The 19131-nt window shown below is 32.5% G+C and overlaps 1 protein-coding gene across 1 annotated transcript; it reads right to left on the bottom strand.

The window, feature by feature from the left end:
• Positions 1–14350: 14350 nt before the first annotated feature.
• On the bottom strand, positions 14351–18814 carry LOC117934472 (phosphate transporter PHO1 homolog 3-like). The gene is made up of 13 exons (XM_034856211.1): positions 18022–18814; positions 17509–17863; positions 17362–17410; positions 17098–17169; positions 16835–16964; positions 16615–16735; positions 16049–16307; positions 15824–15928; positions 15690–15734; positions 15451–15600; positions 14948–15229; positions 14710–14846; positions 14351–14599 (listed from the first exon to the last, which is right to left on the bottom strand). Exons 1-13 carry the CDS (start codon positions 18605–18607, stop codon positions 14500–14502), a joined length of 2391 nt encoding a protein of 796 aa, XP_034712102.1. The 5' UTR covers positions 18608–18814; the 3' UTR covers positions 14351–14499.
• Between the last annotated feature and the right edge of the window lie 317 nt (positions 18815–19131).

The raw sequence follows: 19131 nt of genomic DNA, 5'->3' as shown, positions 1-19131 counted from the left end.
CATAACAAATGGAGAGGAAAATTGTTAGAAGATCAAGAAACTAGCTGTTAATTTTAATTATGTATATAGAATTGATCTTTAAGATAACCAATATTCTTTATATCAATGAATGAAAATTGATAAGAAGAGGTTAAAATTATACAACATGCACAACAAAGATATCTACTGTAAATATTTAGAAACTTTTGTAATATAAGAAAATTCTTAAAAATTATCATATTAGAGTCTCTTGCACCACATTCATGAGAAACACATAAAATGGAATCCAAATTGAACATATATAATTAAGTCCATTGTGCCCTGTCAATTATACCCAAAAATCCTACGAATTTAACCTTATTCATGACCTTTGCAATAATTCTTCATGTCAAAGCATTGTTATTTTTAAATCTCCTCAAAAAAGAGAGAAATCTCTAAATCTTCTCACCACCTACTGCCAGTCTGTAAGTCCCCTCTTTTGGCTCTATCTTCTAAATCCTCTTCACCTCAAAAACTAAAAAATAAAAAATGAACAACATTCTAGAGGATCCAAAAAGGTAGGCAGAGGGCAACATTCAAAATAATTGCAGTAAAAGGATCAAGAGTAGTATCATAAATGAAATGAGTAGGGAGCTATAATGGTTATACCTGAGAGCACTATCTTATCTTCTTTTCTTCTTGCCTCCTCTCTCGGCTTCTTTTGCTCTCTCTATCTCCAAAAAACCAGTCCAGACCTCCCTCGCTCTCCATAGTTTCCAAAAGAAAACCCCCCCAAAGCTGTCCAAAAACCAGTCCAGACTCCTTCTCCCAAAGTCTCTTTCTTTCTCTATTCTTTCTTCTCTTTCACCCCATTTGTTTTTCTGAAAGCTCCCTAAAAAATCCTTTCAGACCCACCTCTCAAAAGAAACACATGAGAATTTCCCCCAAAACCAATCCCCTATTTTTTGGTAAGGAAATTAGTAGGTAGGGAAATGAATAGCTATGAAGATAGAGAGTCTAAAAAAAATATTTATTTTATAATAAAGATTTTATAATATAGTGAAAAGAATGGATTGGAACGTGTAAATTTGAAAAAAAAACATGAGGAAAGATTTGGAAGAGTGCAAAGTGTAGGGTCTTTTTCCTCTGGGCTACTGACAAGTGTGTACACAAAAGCTCAATCTGCCTTATTGAAGCATTGGACAACGCTTGCAACTAAGCTCCTGTTGATATGGATGTGTCTTGCCTTCTCTTCTACATTGATGTCTTCATGCTCCCACAAACTCCATAAATATTATAAACTTGAGAAGTTGGTAGTCTTTTAAATCATTCATATTTTATTCTTAATAAATCACAACGCCTTTTGAAGTGTACTGGTGATGAGAATTCATATGAGGACTAATATGCAATCTAACTTATATTTAAATTAAAAAAAGAGTAACAGTAATTAAAAATATTATTAAACAAAAAAAATTAAAAATCATGAATTATATGGGTATGTACTACGTGCTTAATTAAAGGACTGTTTTTTTTTTTTTTTTTTGATTGAAAATTTTTATAAATTCTGAATAGACTTGTTTAATTGTTGTACGCAATGGAAGTTTCCTGAGCCCTTGATTTCAACAACTGAACCTAGTTCCAACTTCCAAGTTGCGAGTTGGTAAATCCAAACCCTCCCTTTCAAGAAAACACCAAAAGGTTTGATTGTTTGTCTCCCGTTCACAACATCATTATGCTCTAAACAAACACTTCTCTAGGCATTTAGACTTGTAGTTCTCATAATGAATGAAAGGACAGGGAAAAAAAGCCACTTATCTTACTTAGTGCTGCACCACTAACTCTCCAAAAGCTATATTTTATTTCTTGTAATTGATGAACACTGACCCATTTTGATACTCACATCCTCTCAAAATATATATAAATATATTTCCTTTTACATTTGAGTATTTATTTTATACAGCTAAAGCATAAAGATTCCTTATCTCAAACTTAGTTTTTCACAAATGCATATTATAATAATATTAGTTATTATTTTATAATCAAAATAGGATTATAACTTTATAAATAAAAATAATTAAATTAAATTAAAGTCTAAGAGTAATTGAAGAATATTAATTTCAATTAACTATTATTATTATTATTATTATTATTATTATTATTAATATGAATGTCTCTTGTAAAATTATAAAATTTTAGTTTACCATCAAAATTCAAAATTACTTTTACACTTTAATTATAACTCACTAAAAAAATTGATTTTTGAAATATATTGTTACTAATAATTAAAATAGAAAAATAGAAGATTATCATGAGTGAAAAAAACTGATTGCAAATTAAAATTCATTAGCTAATACTACAACATGGAACATATGCCAATGTGATCCTATAGTTTTGATATTACCTAAACTACATCTAAAAATGATATTACAATAGTTTTTAGTTAAATTGGACTATCTTTTTCTAATATGTCATATGAATATTTTTATGCTTTTTTTTTTCCTTTTCATATCACGAAATTGTGTGTTTTAATAGTTTTCTTATATATATATATATATATATATATATATATATATATATATATATATATATATATATATATATATATATATATATATATATTGTTTTTATGTCACTTTCCTTTATTATGCCCTATATGTACTTAGTAATTATAAATGGTTATAATAATGTTATATAGTATAAGTGTTATTAATTGTAAAATACAAATTCTAAAAAAAGAAATTAGAAGGGAAAATTAGTGAAGATATTTGACTTCTTAATTAACTTTTGGATGGACATTGAAAAATAAAAATATAAAATAATCTTCTTCAAGTCCAGCTAGATTTCAAAAAATATCAAGTTTGAGGATTCCAAAATTCTTATATAAATTTTGTAATCTTTTTATAAAATTTCTAAAAAATTATAATTAGATTATTATATTTATTTAAAGATATAGACATGATCATTATATATAATTTAACAATTTTGAGCATGCATTTTATATTCAACATGACCTTTCTTTTAACTTAACCATCCCAACATAAGACAAATGAGGAAAGTAATAAATATAGATGTATAAATTACAATTTTCAAATCATCAAATTTTATTATTTTTGAATTTTTTTTGGATCTTGAGTAATATTTACTTGTATTGATAAAATAAAAATTAGTTTCCCCTGTTTGTCTTCCTCTTTCTCTCTCTCATTTATGTCAACTCTCTTTCCATCATTTACATCAACATCACCTCCTTCTCTCTATCATTGACATCACCTTCTAAAATAATGATTCACCTGCAAACCTACAAAGCTACAAGAGCTTCATAGTGAGCCTAATAGTCTCCCTCCTCCATTCCCATTTCCTATATATATATATATATATATAGATGTTTGTTAATATACGGGGAAAGGTGATTGGTATGAACAATTTTTTATTTTTTATTTTTAAGTTTTGCATTTAAGTCTACCATAGAATAACTTTCATATACAAAATCATTGATAGAAGTATAAAAAATTCAAATGAGGTTTATTGCATAAGATACTATTGCAGTATATTTTCAATCATTTTAATATTTGAAAAATAAAACATCAAATTAATTTGTAAAAGTGATTGACATGACCAAGTTGTAAAACTTACCTAATAACAGGTTAAAGGTTTTGAATAATAATTGTGTTAATGGACCACATGGTCTTTATAAGGTATAAGTTATACAATGAACAAGAATTATATAAGAGATTGTTATTAAATAAAATAAATCTAAAAAAGTAAATTTAACTATGGGTATCACATACACTTACATTAATTTTTGTAGTATCATTTTTCACATGATATAGGGTTCTTGATTATACTATATATGGTATCACCTTTTCCAAGAAAGTTTTAAAATTTAGAAAAAGGGATTCTACTATAATTATTAGAAATTGAAAAAGAAAAAAAATTGTGAATATAATATAAGTCCTCACCATCATCTACAATTATCTTTATCTTCCATTTAAAAAAACAATAAATAACATGTGTGTATTCATATTTACACTTCTATATTGTAAATGTTGTCATTCAAAATGTGGTATTTTATACAAGAGATGATCGGCAAAAATATAAAAAATGGGTGGCTTCCTTTTTTTTTATATATATAGTATAATTCTTATTTATATGAATTATAGTGACTTTTATGATTAATCTATTTAGAATATAAATTATAACTTTTGGTTGATAAAATATTAGTCAAATTTGGGAGAACTTCTCAAACTTAGTAGAATTATAAGGTTGAATATAATAAATAATGATATTTAGGTAGAATTCTTACATTTCATTTGTTAGTGATTTTAAGAAATACCTTTTAACATAAAAAGTGTTTTAAGGAAAAAAAATATATGCTAGACAAAATTTCAAAAATATTATTACAAATATAAAAAAAAATTACTTATAATTTTCAAAAATCACTTGTAGTAGTTTCTAAAAAAAAAATTATAGTATTAGAAAATCACTTATAATGTTTTATAAAAAAAATACTTTATAAATAATTTTCCTAAAAGCATTTGTAGAGAAAACACTTTTATGAAAAAACATTTTGAATAAAAATACTATAAAACTCTCTCTTAATAGGTAATTTTCCTAAAAATACTTTCACATAAAACATTTATGTTAATAGCACTTCAAATAAAAATACTACCAAATACACTCTTAATTAGTGTTTTCATACTTGTAAATTAATTTGTTTACATTTCAAATATCAAAAGAGAAATAATTTCCTTCAAATGAGATGTGAAACATATTTTTATTTAATTAAAAATTTTAAAAATTTTTATTTAATTAAAATTTTTTAATATTTTTATTTAATTAGAAATTTTAAATTATAATAAATTATTTTATATGGTTACTAAATATATTTTTAAAATACATGTTTTAAATATAAATCCCTTATATTGTAATTGCATAAATCTCAAATTTTTTCAATTGAAATTTAAAAGCGATATTTGATACATTAAATACAATAATTTGTTGATAAGAATTTCATATTTTATCTTTTCATTTTTTTAAATATTAGATAGTTTATTCTAGCTGATAATCAATTTTTATATTTTTTATAAATATAAAAAATTATAATTATGATAAGTAATTGGTTTATTACATATATATTAGTTTTTTGCATTATTCAACAGCTTGGTATCCAAGTATACGTTATTTAACAATATTATTTAATACATAAATAATATATACCATTATTTTTTGGTGGTGGGTCACATAAAAAGTTGACTATGATTTGGTCTTGAGTCTTGACATTATTATATAGACAACTTATCGTAGAACACTTATTTGGAAGGCTTTTATTTTTATTTTTATTTTTATTTTGAGAGGATGTTGGTTTTCACATGGAGAATGCATGCGCAAGGAGACCATATAAAGTTCATAGCAAGGAGGTTTCCTTTGCTTGTTGGTCAAACCAGAGAGAAGTGGTAGGTGGAATTGAACATGAGTGTCTAGTCCTTTAGGAATGAGTGGCTACTCTTGAAAGATTAGGTGAAATGATGAAATTGTGATATTTTAATTTAAATGATATGAGCAGGATACTCCACCTTTCCTTTAGTGCACGGCTCTCAATGTAATAATTATGAAAAAATTAAAATTAAATATATAATTTATATATTATTAAAATTAAAAATAATCATAAAATTAAAAATAATTATAAAAAATTTAAAATAAATAAATTAATTAATAATTAATTATATTATTTTTTATATTTGAGATTATCAAATTAAATTATTTTATTAAAAAATATGTATAATATTTAAATGTGAGCATGTTAAAAATAAAAGGAAATTTTATTATTTTAAAATATATTATATTTTTATTTAATATTATAAATATTTTTAGAAAAGTAAAGTGGTATTGTAGAACACCAAAAGGTGGCTTTGCTTTATTTGGTTTTTTAAGGCCTCATTAACGTTTTTGCCATGGAGAGATAGGGAGTTTTGGGCAGACATGAGGGCCTTAAAAAAGCTCTCCCACTTTGACCTTGGCTTCATGTCACCACCATGCTGAAAGGACCACCTACAGCTTAGAGGAATGGGGAGGTATGGGTAGAGAGGTTTTTGGGAAAGGGGAAAAACGGAGGAGGCTGAGAGAGGTTTGGGGAATTTTTGAGAGAGAGAAGGATGAGAAGGGGAGAAAGAGAGAGTCGGGATTGAGGGGGGTTTTTCAATGAGTTTTGAGAAGAGAGTGCGGGAAAGGGAGCTCAGAGTAGAACTGATTCTTGGGTCCATTTTTTAGAGAGAAAGCAGCGGTTGGTGCTAGAAGAGATGGGATAACAGAGCATTCGAAAACGAGAGAGAGAAGAGAGTTGGACTTTTAGAAGAAAATAGAGGAGTTGAGGGAGGAAGCGGAGGTTGGAGCTTGCAGGGAAAGATTTTTCTGGGGAGGCGGAGGAGAGCTCACGGGGGGAATCATCTTCAGTAGCGGGCAAGAGAGAATGAGAGGAGGCCAAACACCAAATGAGCGTCTTCTCCATACCATCATCTTCTCTACCAACATAAGGAGCTTTGAGAAGACGCTACGGAGGGCCGAGTAGAAGAACTAGCATAGGTCTTCTTCAAAGCAGCCACCTCTTCAACGTTGCCATTCGCGAGTCCATGTAGCACACAGTAGTTGCAGATCACATCCGCCAACTATAATCTTTTGGGAATGCAGCAACCCATCTCGACACCATCTCGTCCATAGCCCTAAAACCAGATTCAAACAGTGTTGAACCTCTTTGAATTTAAGGTTTGGCTCAGCCATTTTGGTCATTTGTTTTGGCTAGAAGTTTCGTGTTTTTGTCTTGAGGTCTTAGCCAAAACTGGTAGGATTTAAGGGCCTAAAAGGCCACCATTTTCACTGTGTTTTGAAGGGAGTTTGGAATGTTAATAAATCATGTTTGTTTTTGGAAGAATATTTATTTTAATATCTCATATCTCTAAAGTCTCAAAATTTGATTTTCATATACTTGAGTTTGATTGGCTTGAACATAGATGGAAGATTCTTTCTGTTTCCTATAATGAGTTCGGTGTTGGTGTTGTTGATTAAGTAAAAAATAACAATAATAAGGACATTGAAGTATGTGGTCAGCTGTTCAATGAAATAGAAATAATGTTTGTGGTTGGACTTAATGAAACTATTGATCTGTGGTTGCCATGGAAATTATAAATTAATGGGATACAAAAGGTGAGGCCATGCATGGTTACAGCTGGCCATTGGGTTGTTTATGTTAATGTGCCCATGTTCTATTTTTTTTTTTTTTTAATGAAAAATGAGAGCGGGGAAGTACAGGCAGCTGCCACATTTCTTTTGTTAATCTTCTTTGGATTAAAAGAAAATGAATTTGAGATTGAGAAAAGTGTGTGACCTTCATTTTTTTCCTTTTTTTTTTTTTGAAGAAAGCCATTCCGATTTGTTTTAGAAAGTTATTAGTTCTTGTTTTATTTATTTATGTTTTAGAATATTTAAAAATCAATTTGAATTGTTTCTTATTAATTTGTAGTTGTTTAGAGTTTCCTTTGGAAAGTTATTAGTTCTTAGGGTTTTAGTTTACGTTTTAAAATATATGAATTCATGTAGTATAAATAATTTATACGGCCATGGAATACTTTCAACATGTTAGTGGTTTGTTTTATAAAATAAAATATATATATATATATATATATATTATATATATATATATATATATATATGTATATATATATATATATATATAATTTAAAGTTGACACGGTCAAGACATGGTGTCAATGGTTTGTATTGTTTTAAATTTAAAATTAAACAATTGGAAGCTAATATCAATGTAGGTTTATAATATCCATGCTAGTTTATGTAAAATTATTTGTTGGTAACTTTGAATATTCATGTCATTTTTTTTATTATTTGTTGTTGGATTTTGAAATTCCATGTTTATCTATATTATCCTTGGAATTATCAATTCTTATTTTATTGATTCATGTTAATTTTTAAAATTTTTAGTTGCTATTTAAAATATCCATGTTAGTTTATATTACCCATAAAATTATTAATTGTTATTCTAGTTGATCCATGTTAATATTTTTGTGCTCCTTTGAATTAGTTCTCAATCATTCATCTTATGTAGATTACGTGTGTTTCATAATTTATTATATTAATTTAATTGGTTTCATACTCCAAGTTTATTATTTTAATTTAGGATTTAATATCAATTTAGTAGATGTATATAATTTTATTTAATTAATTTGGTTAGTTTCATGTTATTGTTTACTTGTTTTAAAGTTTGCTAATTTTAGTTTTGAAGCATCAATATTTAATTTGTAGTTGTTTATATATATAACTTTAGTTAATTGATTTAATTAAATTGGTGCCATATTTTGCATGTTTTCACTTTTGTAGTTTTAGTTGTAATCCGTTGATTAATGTGGAATAGTTAGAATTCGTTTGGGTTTGTTTGATCCAACATTTTAAATGAATGAGCTTGACCTTTCCTTTATTATTATAATTTTATCGAACATCCAAAGTACATTAATTTGATTATTTAAGGATTAAGGAATTATTGATGCATGGTGGTCATTGCATTTCGTGTGGGATTTATATTATAATGTGCGGCCATAACATGTTCAGTTTCATGAATTATATTATTTCTATTATTTATTGGGCTATTACATTATTTCTATTATTTAATAAGTTTTTTTTTAAACTTCTTTTAATTTTAAATAAAAATTTTCAATTTTCCTTGATTTAGAATAGTTTTCCCAACTCTCACCTTTTTTTAATAAACATGAATAAATCTTCTCATTTTCCTTGATTTAGAATAGTTTTCCCAATTCTCACCTTTTTTTAATAAACAAGAATAAATCTTCTCATTTTCCTTGATTTAAAATAATTTTCTCAATATTATTCATGATTCAAAATTTCTCAATTTTCAAAACTGTCTCTGGCTAGGTGTGGCCTCCTAAGGTGGTCCCCCCACCCCCCAATGAGGTCCCTAAAATGCAACTTACTAAAACTATAGAAAGGTTCAAATGGGCCCAACCCACTCTTGAAAAATGAGGAGTTATTTGAAAACTCAAGGTGTTTGAGAAAATGATTTTAAAAATCATAAAAAATGCATGCCAAGAAGAAAACATGGCAGCATGAATTTTATTCGCCTATGAAAATTTCTAAAGAGGAAATTTTGAAAAGAAAATATAGCAAAATAAAACTCACCTTGGGAGGAGGCCATACATGGAATAGGTGGATGTCCACGTCCATGAGAGATGGTATGGGAAAGTTGGCCATGAAATGCCAAGTATGAAGAAGATCCAAGCATAAGGTGCAAAAGGAGAGTAGCCTTGCATAAAGAATTTTGGTGGGGACCACGCGCAATCATCTTGTTGTTCCCATTAGTCTCTTTTTTTAGTCTTGGAAATGAGCCTTTGGGATCAATTCCATACTCATACCCCCCACTTGGCGAGAAAGTGTTGTAATTTCCATAATTGCACTTGTGTGGTGGGTCCACATCCAATACTTATTCCCTTTTTCTCCACTCACATGGTATCATGATCACTAGGATTCCAGTTATACAAATTGATTAAACTGATCATTGAGCCTCTTCTTTAACTAAAGAAAACCATAGCCCCTCGAAATTCAACCCTTCTGAACCACAAACCTGAATAGCCGCAAGGATTAAAAAAAATCCAGTAAATTCCAACTTGGAAAGTCTTCTTGATTTGCAATTCTTTGACATTCGAATAACCATGGGAACCACCAAATTTATTTTGACAAATTGATAGTTCATGATATCCACATCCGCCAAAATACATCTTCTAACCCCACCGAGTGGTCAGTCCTTGGAGTTCCCATCCTGTTAACCTCACCATGCACTGGCTTCTTTTGCAACCCAGAAAAAAATCCATCTTAGAAACCTCATTCACTGGTGCCTTCACAGTTTCCTGTGTGACTTGGAGCTCATGTTTCAGATTTTTTTAACTAGTTGAATTTCGCCACCCGCGTTTTTGTCTCCAACTCAGTCCGCGATTCCGGGTATTCCTCAAATTTTCTTCTAAATTTCTCTCTCTGACAAAGCCACCTCTCTCTCTCTCTACTGAATACACTTCTCAAATAAGGTTACCCCACTTTGGCCTTGTTTCTGCTGTGGAAATCCTGAGAGCTTTCTTGGCCATATATTGTTCCATGCAAAGTCAGTAGCAACAAGAAGTGAAACCGAGCACAATTTGACTTAGTGAAAGCTTCAGCAACGGGTTCCAAAGATGGTGACTACACGGAAGATACATCTTGTATAGGATGAAGACGAGATTTCCACCATGGCAGGGATGCCGTTAATAATACAGAAAGCAATGGCAGTCTCAAATGAGAAGTTCACAGGTCCGGGAAATCAGCAAGGTTGATGAGACATTCCTTCCCCTGTTCTTTCTCTCTTAAAATCCTTAGGAACATCATTACTCACCCCATAACACAGGGAGGGCACCAGTAGAATTCCTCTTGGGGAGTCAAAATGAACCCAAACCAAACTCCAATAGTATAGAGAAAATATCAAAAGCACGATTAGCAAAACAGACTCACAAACAAAGAAGTCTTCTTAACCAAGTATCTGTCATGAGTCATTCCTGTGCTTATGAATAGAGAGGGAAGAAGCTAAACCCAGATTTATGAATGAAAAACAGAGATGTAATCTTCCAAGGCACAATGTAGTTAAAAAGAAAAAGATAATCAGATTATTTTCAAGCTAGACCAAAGGAGAAAGGGATAAATAAGCCACACCAAGCTCGTGAACAACCATAAAGAAAATCAATCAGGTTCAGATGCTTTCTCTGATACTCACATCTAAATAGCAAACTGATTTTTGAGCTCTCTGAAGAAAAGAAGAGAACAGCATGAATGAATAAAGGTGAAACCCACAGTGACCATACCTGGAGGACCCAAAAGCCCTCTCTAGAAGCTAAGGCTCCTCTGCTCTGCTCCTCTCCAATCCGTTTCCAGATGTTCCTCCTCCTCAAGGCCCTGCTCTCTAAAAATGCTCTTCGTTCAAATCCTCTCTACTCTGTTTTTCTCTTCTCCAAAGATGCTTTCCCAACCGCCGCCTTTTTCTCCCAAAATGGAAGGTCCTCTCCTTCCCCTAGAATTGCGTGCTCAAACCCTCACCGAAAATGGCAATAAAAAGGCTCAAATGGATGGCCAAGTGAGGGCACTTGTCCTCATCTGGGTAGGCCAAATAAAAGCTCAAATGGGCCTACTCTCTTTAAAAAAAGGGCCAAGCCCAACAAAGACAGCCCAAAAAAGAAAAAGGCCCAAGGGGTGGTCTACAAATATATTAAATTTAAATACATTTTAGTATTATATAATATTATTCAATCTAATTTTAGTAATATATCCTAATAAAAACATAAAATAATATTTAAAAATGTAATATTATTTTTGGATCATATAACATTAATTAAAAAGTATTTAATGTAACAAAATGTTACAATTACAAAAGTGTAACTATGTCATACATAGATTTAATTAAACAAAATTTTAAAAACTCACTATATAAAAGACTAATCAATGCAAAGGAATTTTACATATTAAAATCTCATATCAAATTCTCATCCAATTTAATGACTCGAGTAGAAAATTCATACTACATATATGGATTGTAATATATTAAATTTAAATATATTTTAATATTATATAATATTGTTCAATCTAATTTTAGTAATATATCCTAATAAAAATATAAAATAATATACAAAAATAAAAATATCATGTTGTTGCAAAATAACCATAAGTGGCAAATTTTGTGTCTAAATTTCTATATCATTTTTTACTAACAAAAAATTCAACAAAATATTTCATCGTCAAAATATATATCTTGAAAAAAAAAATCATCCTTAAATGTTTACTTTCATAGCCAAATTTTTTATGAATAACTTACTTATGTGAATGTCTTCATATCAATATATTTGGTGACAAAATCTATATTTTTGTCTCTAAATCTCTATAACATTTTTAGTAACAAAACATTAAATAAATTATTTCATCACCAAAATATATATCTTGCAACAAAAAAAAAAAAAATCATCCCTAAATGTCTACTTTCGTTGCAAAATTGATTATGAACAACTTATTTTTTTTGAAAGTTTGCATATTAATATAATTGGAAACAAAAAGATACATTTTTCGTCTCTAAAACTATATATATAAAAATATTGAGACAATTTTTTAATTTCGTCGTTAATTGATACATTTAGGGACAATTTTTTTCCCAATCTAAAATTTTTGTCGCTAATTATTCTATTTCTTGTAGTGCAACCTTTTATGCCATAACTCCAAGGAAGTATCCTATATAATATGTATGTCATCATTACAAAATTTTCCTTGGGTCATATACAAAGTGCAACATGCTTCTCCTTTTGCAACAACCAATGAGCCCTTATTGAGTTTCAATTTGCCTTTGCCAAAGTGGTTTTCATAACCTTGCTTGTCCAAGGGAAAATCTGACATTAGATTAAGGCTTAAATCTGGAACATGTCTTACATCTTTCAATGTCAACTTACACCCCATATTGGTTTCAAAACAAACTTCACTCATCCCTACAATCTTGGAATGACTAGAGTTTCCTATCTTGACTATGCCAAAGTCTCCAACTTTGTAATAAAAAAACAACTTCAAGTGAGGAATAGCATTGTAGAAGGCTGTAGTGTCTACAATCCACTCAACTCCTTGCTCATCTATATGCAAAACACTCATCTAAGAGTACTAAAACTTTATCATTGTTGGATACAGAGGCTATGACATTTTTGTCATTTTTTTTTCTTGATTCTACTTATTTTGTTCTTTTTTCTAAATTCGACAATTCCTTTTCATATGCCCTTCATTTCCACAATGGAAACATTTGATTTTATCGCTAGACTGGGACCTTCCCTCAAACTTTGTCATGAATTTTCTATCCTCTATTCCTATTTCTTCCTTTACTTTTTGTGATGAAGGCCTATGCATTTTCTGTTTCATAAGCCTCCTTCTTGTCTTTTCATTGAACAAATTTCCCTTCACAAGCTCCATAGACAATGCACCATTCAAAATAGAGTTGCTAATAGTCACAACTAAAGTTTCCTAACTATCTAGCAATGAATATAAGAACAAAGATGCTTGCATCTCATCATCCATAACAATTTTCACAGCAACCAATTAATTAACAATACTCTAAAAAGAATTCAAGTGATTTGTTACTAGTGTTCCTTCCTATAACTTCATGTTTACTAACTTCTTTAACAAGAAAATTTTATTACCAATAGTTTTTTGTTCAAACACTAATTCCAATTTGTTCTAGAGATTATAGGCATTTATTTCATTTGCTACATGATAACATGAGGATGTGTTAATCCATTGCCTAATATAGGCAATTGCCTTTTTGGTCATCTTATTCCATTCCAAATTAGAAATATCTTTGGGTTTAACTTCTTTATCCTTAAGAGTATCTGACAAATCTTTAATGGTGAGAAAATCTTCCATCGTGGACTTCCACATGGCCTAATTTGAATTGTTAAGTTTTATCATGGAGGTTGAGTTCTCTTCTATCTCCATCACTTTCAAGAATAAAAGTTCCCACAACCAGGCTATGATACCACTTATTGGGAAGTTACAAAGACAGATCTATACTATTCACCTACCAAGGTTAAAAGATTCCTCCACGATAATAACAACCACTCAATAATAATAACCACTTCTCAACAATAATAACAACCTAACAAGAATCAAGAATGATAATCCAAGAACATTCAACCAAAAATAGGACACCAAATATAATGTGGAAAATTTCTCCAAATGGAGGTAAAAAACTATAGAGAAACTTCAATAAAATAGGGATACAATAATTAAGTCCTCACAGGTTTCTCCACCTTGAAAACTTCTATAAATTTCTCAATGCTTGAGGTGGGAATCCATCACCCCAAATAACAATGAATAGAAAGAAATCAAGGAGAAAATATACCACAGAAATTCCCCAAAAAGGTTGATCAAGAAACTTGTAACTTTACCCTTCAACCCTATAATACTGCCCAAAAAAACAACCCTGATTTTCTTTCCTTTTTTCAATCAAATCCCCTACTCTCATAATACTAAAGACCTAATGCTATTCATATATCTATATTTGGGCTTAGGAAATACCCAAATATAAAATAGCCTAATACATGGGCTCATGGGCTAGACAAACTTAGCCCAATAGTTCATTTAAGATTAAGCTTCTTGAAATTCTTGATTTTCAACGAAGAAAGAATAGAGGACATAATAGAAATTGTACCTGCATCATTCTTTAAATTAATAACATTTCAGTTTGATAAAAAATATGTTTCTCGAAGAGAAGTTGGAACTTTTTTGCTTTCCATTTCCTTTTTTTGTATTTCAGAGTTGAGAAGGTGATGGTGGCATAGGACAAAAGAACTGCGATTATGAGTCAATTGAATAGAATTACATTCACAAGGAATTGACATTTTTGTGCTGCTTCTACCCACTTGGACATTTGCTGAACATTCTTTTTTTATATATATATACGCTCTTTGGAAACTATTTCTATAGCCTAATCATCTTTGTCATCATCCTCATCATGGTTGAAGGGTAATGGTACTGACTTGAATGCGCGGTATGCACCCACATTGTTCAAATGTTCGTTCTCCAACCTGATCATTCAACAGAAGGATTAATTATTAGAAATTGGTGACTATCTTGCAGGGTAAATATCACTCACAGTATGCATCACAAATGAATTTTCTCATATCCTGACTAGTACCTGAAGAAATTCCATATGCCACGACGGATGATCTCCAAGCTAGCAAAAATTGCAATCATGGCTTCCCTATGTAGGAAAGAGACCTGGAAATTCAACACTGTCTGTAACCAGGCAAATCTCAGCAAAACATTCAGCACCTGCGTATTTCATGAGATTTGTCTAAGATTGTTAGGGTCGGATTTTAACTGAAATACTTTTCTAAGTGCTGAGAATTTCATAATTTCCAGTACTTGCTCACCATAGCTCCAAAATATACGCTTTTGTAGGGGATGAGGAGTTTGTCTCTCAACCAGCGGTTCTTGGATTGCCTTTGCAGAAGACCCCAGTCAACTACCAGGTCCCAGTATGTACCACATACTGCTGCAATGACCGAGAAAATCCAGGCCATAATGTTCCAGTTTATTTTCCCCCTGTCAAGGCTGTAAGCTGTCCTCACACTAATGGCAACCAGGGTCGAGAAATATTTCAGCCCATTGTATCCTTGCATCGGATCCTTCTCCTCAAACAGCCTTCGCAGGCACTGAAAAATTGAAGTATCATTCTTTCAGTAACTATTGCTAATATGAAGAGACTGATGAAGGTTTCAGAGAACCTTCTTTTATTTTCTTTTTCTTTTTGTAAGCTACATGGCAGGGTTGATATAAATCAATGTTTTTTCATGTTCAATTTTCAATTGAAATGGCAATCTGAAGAATGCGACCAAGTTCAGTTTACAATTACTTCATTTGATAGAGCTCGTACCTGAAAGAGGCGACACCAGTATGGAATTGCAACAACAATGAAAGAGAAGGCTTTGAAGACATCATTTGTGCTGCAAGTGTTCTGTCTGAGTTTGTAGTCTCCCCAACCATAGTAGCAAACATAGAACTCCAGGCTCCTAAAGGCTTGCAACTGCAACACAGACATTATTATTATTATTATTTCAGGCAACGGAAAAGGTGTTGTATGGACAACCCTATGGCACAAGGCATTGTATGTACCTGGCTAGTGAGTTGATCTGCCAAGAAGAAATCTGGGAGTGTGACCTGCAGAAACACATCACATGTAAACAAACCCATGTCCTTTCAAGTTTTTTTCAATCTTTTTATGAGTACATCATAATTTTTCATTTTACCTTGTAAAGAGGAGCACAGAGACTGTGAAATAAGCATGTGAGGAAGAAGAATCGACTTGAGCGAAGGATGATGTTGAATGGGCAGAGGAGTATGATAAGTATAAGCTACATAGAGAATGAAAGGAATCGGTTTAACAGGTGTATCTGAAGACATCAAAGGGGGCTAAAGGAATTGGGGGGGGGGGGGGGGGGGGGGGGGGGGAGGGGTTCAATTTAATTTCTTACCACAACTAGTACCAGAGGGATAAGTTCAGTGACTGCTTTATAGTCCTTCGTTTTGGGGTCCATTTCCATGTCGAGGTTTGAGACCACACTAGCCAGGGCTAGCGTTGCCAGACAAAAGCTGAGGAGGAGAACTTCTCGGTAGCCCATCTCTGTTCCTTGCTTGAAACCAAATATGAAGGAATAATTGACTCGGTACCGCCTCCAGAAGTAAATATTAGCAGCATACATGAGCATGTGTAGGACAAAAAATCCAAACAGGCTGCACAAAATATAAAATGACTTGTCAAACAATTGCAGATTTTATTGGGCTTTGGGAGGTTAAAAAACGAGGCTTAAGATTTAAAGATTCGTTTTTACTGGACAAACACTGGGCCAAGTGACTCGGTATCCAGCAAGCATTGGGCCGGATTTGTTTAACTAGGATTCTAGGCTGACAGCAACCTAGCCTTATATATATATAATACCGTCCAACAAATTGAAAGGGATAAGATTTTTCTTTGGGTTGAGATGACCGGAGTGCAGAAGTGCCAACACAATATACTAAGCTGAAGAGTGAGCGCCCGTACCTGTAAAGGGGAAACATAGTTTCCATGTACTGGGTTGCCCCTGGTTGATCTATGAGGTTGCGAGCCCGTGCAATCAAAACAAGAGCCACTATCAGAGCTGCTGTGCATCCAGCAAAGAAACCTGAAAATTTTCCAACGAACAAAGCGAATTCAAGATGGGCTATGTAGGTGTAATCCTTTCATAAGACGTTTACAACATGTTGAAGGTTGTAAAAATTACCCATGAAAAATGTTACTCTGTGCCTTTCTCTCTTTGCTTTTGGTCTCAATATGCTCATGCCTTTACTGCGGTTTGCATTTGAGAAATGTTTGATGAATGTGGCTTCCACTCTTTCCATGAGTTTGGTTACCTGTAATACCACACGCCTAATCAACTTAACCATCACTGGAAACACTTCCGGTTCATAAGCAACTCTCCTTTTTTCAAGAGAAATGTAAAGCAAATTCTTCCTAGTGTAAATTATTAATATTTATTATCTGCACCTCATCAGAGCTACCAAGGTAGGAGCTATCCACCATTTTCAAGTAAGCTTTTGATGCATTTCTTGACGTGATCTGCAACAATGAGGCAAGAAATTAATATAAAAGTCTAATAGCCAACCCTATGCAACAAGAGAACGAAAGGAATTGGAACCGCTCTCAAATTGATTTGCACTTCTTACACACAGCCCATTGGATGACATACAAAGATCTAGAGAAACTTAAATGCTTCTATTGACATTTGAACCATTAGGAGGGAAGACATACCTTGTCGTATTTCTTCATGATCTTTGACAATGCCATGGTATTCAAGAAGCTGATTTATTCATTGGTAAAGAGAAATATTAGACAGAAATTGATGGAAATAAGGGAGGCCTACCAAATTTAGTGATTAACAGAGTTAGCATTCATTACCTGTAGCTCTTTAGAAGCCGCAGCTTGTTATAAAATACAACCAAAGCCTGCTTAAGCCGTTGTTCAACTTTCTTCAGACACTCTGTATTGAAGTTTGGCTCTGTCCACTTGGGAATATTGAGGAGGCCTTTAATGGTTGATCGAGGAGTCTCAAGAGTGTTGTTGATTTTCAAACGTTCGAGTATTTGTAACGGAGCAGGTCTAGCTGCCCTGAAGTTATTTGGCTTCTGTTTCTCAATGTTTTGGTGGATAGCATTGTCCTCCTTGGTTTCATCCTTTCCATCGCTCGATTCATCTGGTTGCCTCCTCCTGCTGGTGGGTTCGACATCTAGTAGAAAGTCCTTGAAAACTCTTCCTGCACATTAAGCATATATATAAGGCATCCATCCCAACATCTTATTTGCATGGCCAACGAAGTTGTTTGTCGGCCATATATCAATTAGCCAAATAGCACTACACACACAACACTTGTGGGGATTTCACATTGTTCTTAGCTTCGTTAGAAATGCTTACTGCTTGCTGCTCTGGCCCCAGATGGAGCGGAGGCTGACAATGCAGCCGATGAAGCTGCAACATCAGAAGAAAGGCGAGTAATCTCATTTGACCTATCAGCCCAACCATTTGGATTCTCCACTTTTATCCGAAAAGCAATCAAGGCATTCATTTGCTTGGTCAGCACGTCAGCCTCCTTCAAGACCTCCTCCACCTTAGACCTGTAAAACTTATTAACTTTATTGAACTCATCATCTAGCCTTCTGAAAAACACCAGCTCGTATTCTCCTCCTTCTTCCCCCGACATCAAAAACCTAGTCTCGTAGCCCTGTGAGCCATCTTGGGCCACAGAATTCACCACAATGACTTGGCTCTCCGCGTCTGGCGAGGTTAAGTTTGTGGGTTGGTTTTGTGACTTCTGTCTCTGTATTAGACCACTGAAAGCTCTGTAAAGCGATGACGTCCGCTTCACCAAGCGAGCCGGTGCCCTATCCCTTGCATGAAAAAGCTGGATTTCTTTCAGCTGTGTCTTGAGATAATTGTAATCCATATATGCTGCCTGCCATTCCGGCACCATCTGTGCCGTGAACTCCTTCCCGAACTTCATCTTCTTGCTGCTCGAATAAAAGCACAGTATGAAATGCTAGCACATCAATGTCAAGCAGCCCATTATATAATGCAGAGTGGTTCTCTCTGAAAAGTTAATGAGACAGTGGGAGGGAAGGCGGATTGGAATGGCAGGCGGGATGTTGTCGTTGAATGTGCATGGTAATTGAAAAAACATTATTTTGACCCAAAAAAAGGAAAGCAGTCATAGTTGACAAGCTCAACACTCTCGGGGACTCAACCACACGCCTTTTGCTTTTTCAGATCCTTTGAATTCTAGTGCGTGAACTGATGTCTCCTCCTGAATTTATTCGTTTGTTTGCTTCTCCTCTATCAGTGCCACCAGCTACAAGCTTAGCTTCCAATCTCTTTCTTCTCATTGTTGTGGCTAACATTCTTTTCCTCTGCCACAGTGGTTGGCGCCTTTATATTATTATTTTGTTCAGTGCTCGAATTATTACACGTGATAGGGTCCTTATTTGTCGTGAGCCGAGACAAAAAGCTATAATAATATTCATTATAATA

This window comes from Vitis riparia, chromosome 1 (assembly GCF_004353265.1).
Source record: "Vitis riparia cultivar Riparia Gloire de Montpellier isolate 1030 chromosome 1, EGFV_Vit.rip_1.0, whole genome shotgun sequence".
NCBI classification, from domain to species: domain Eukaryota; kingdom Viridiplantae; phylum Streptophyta; class Magnoliopsida; order Vitales; family Vitaceae; genus Vitis; species Vitis riparia.
The sequence above is the reverse complement of the archived record's forward strand: the minus strand, read 5'-3'. Positions and strand labels throughout refer to the sequence as shown.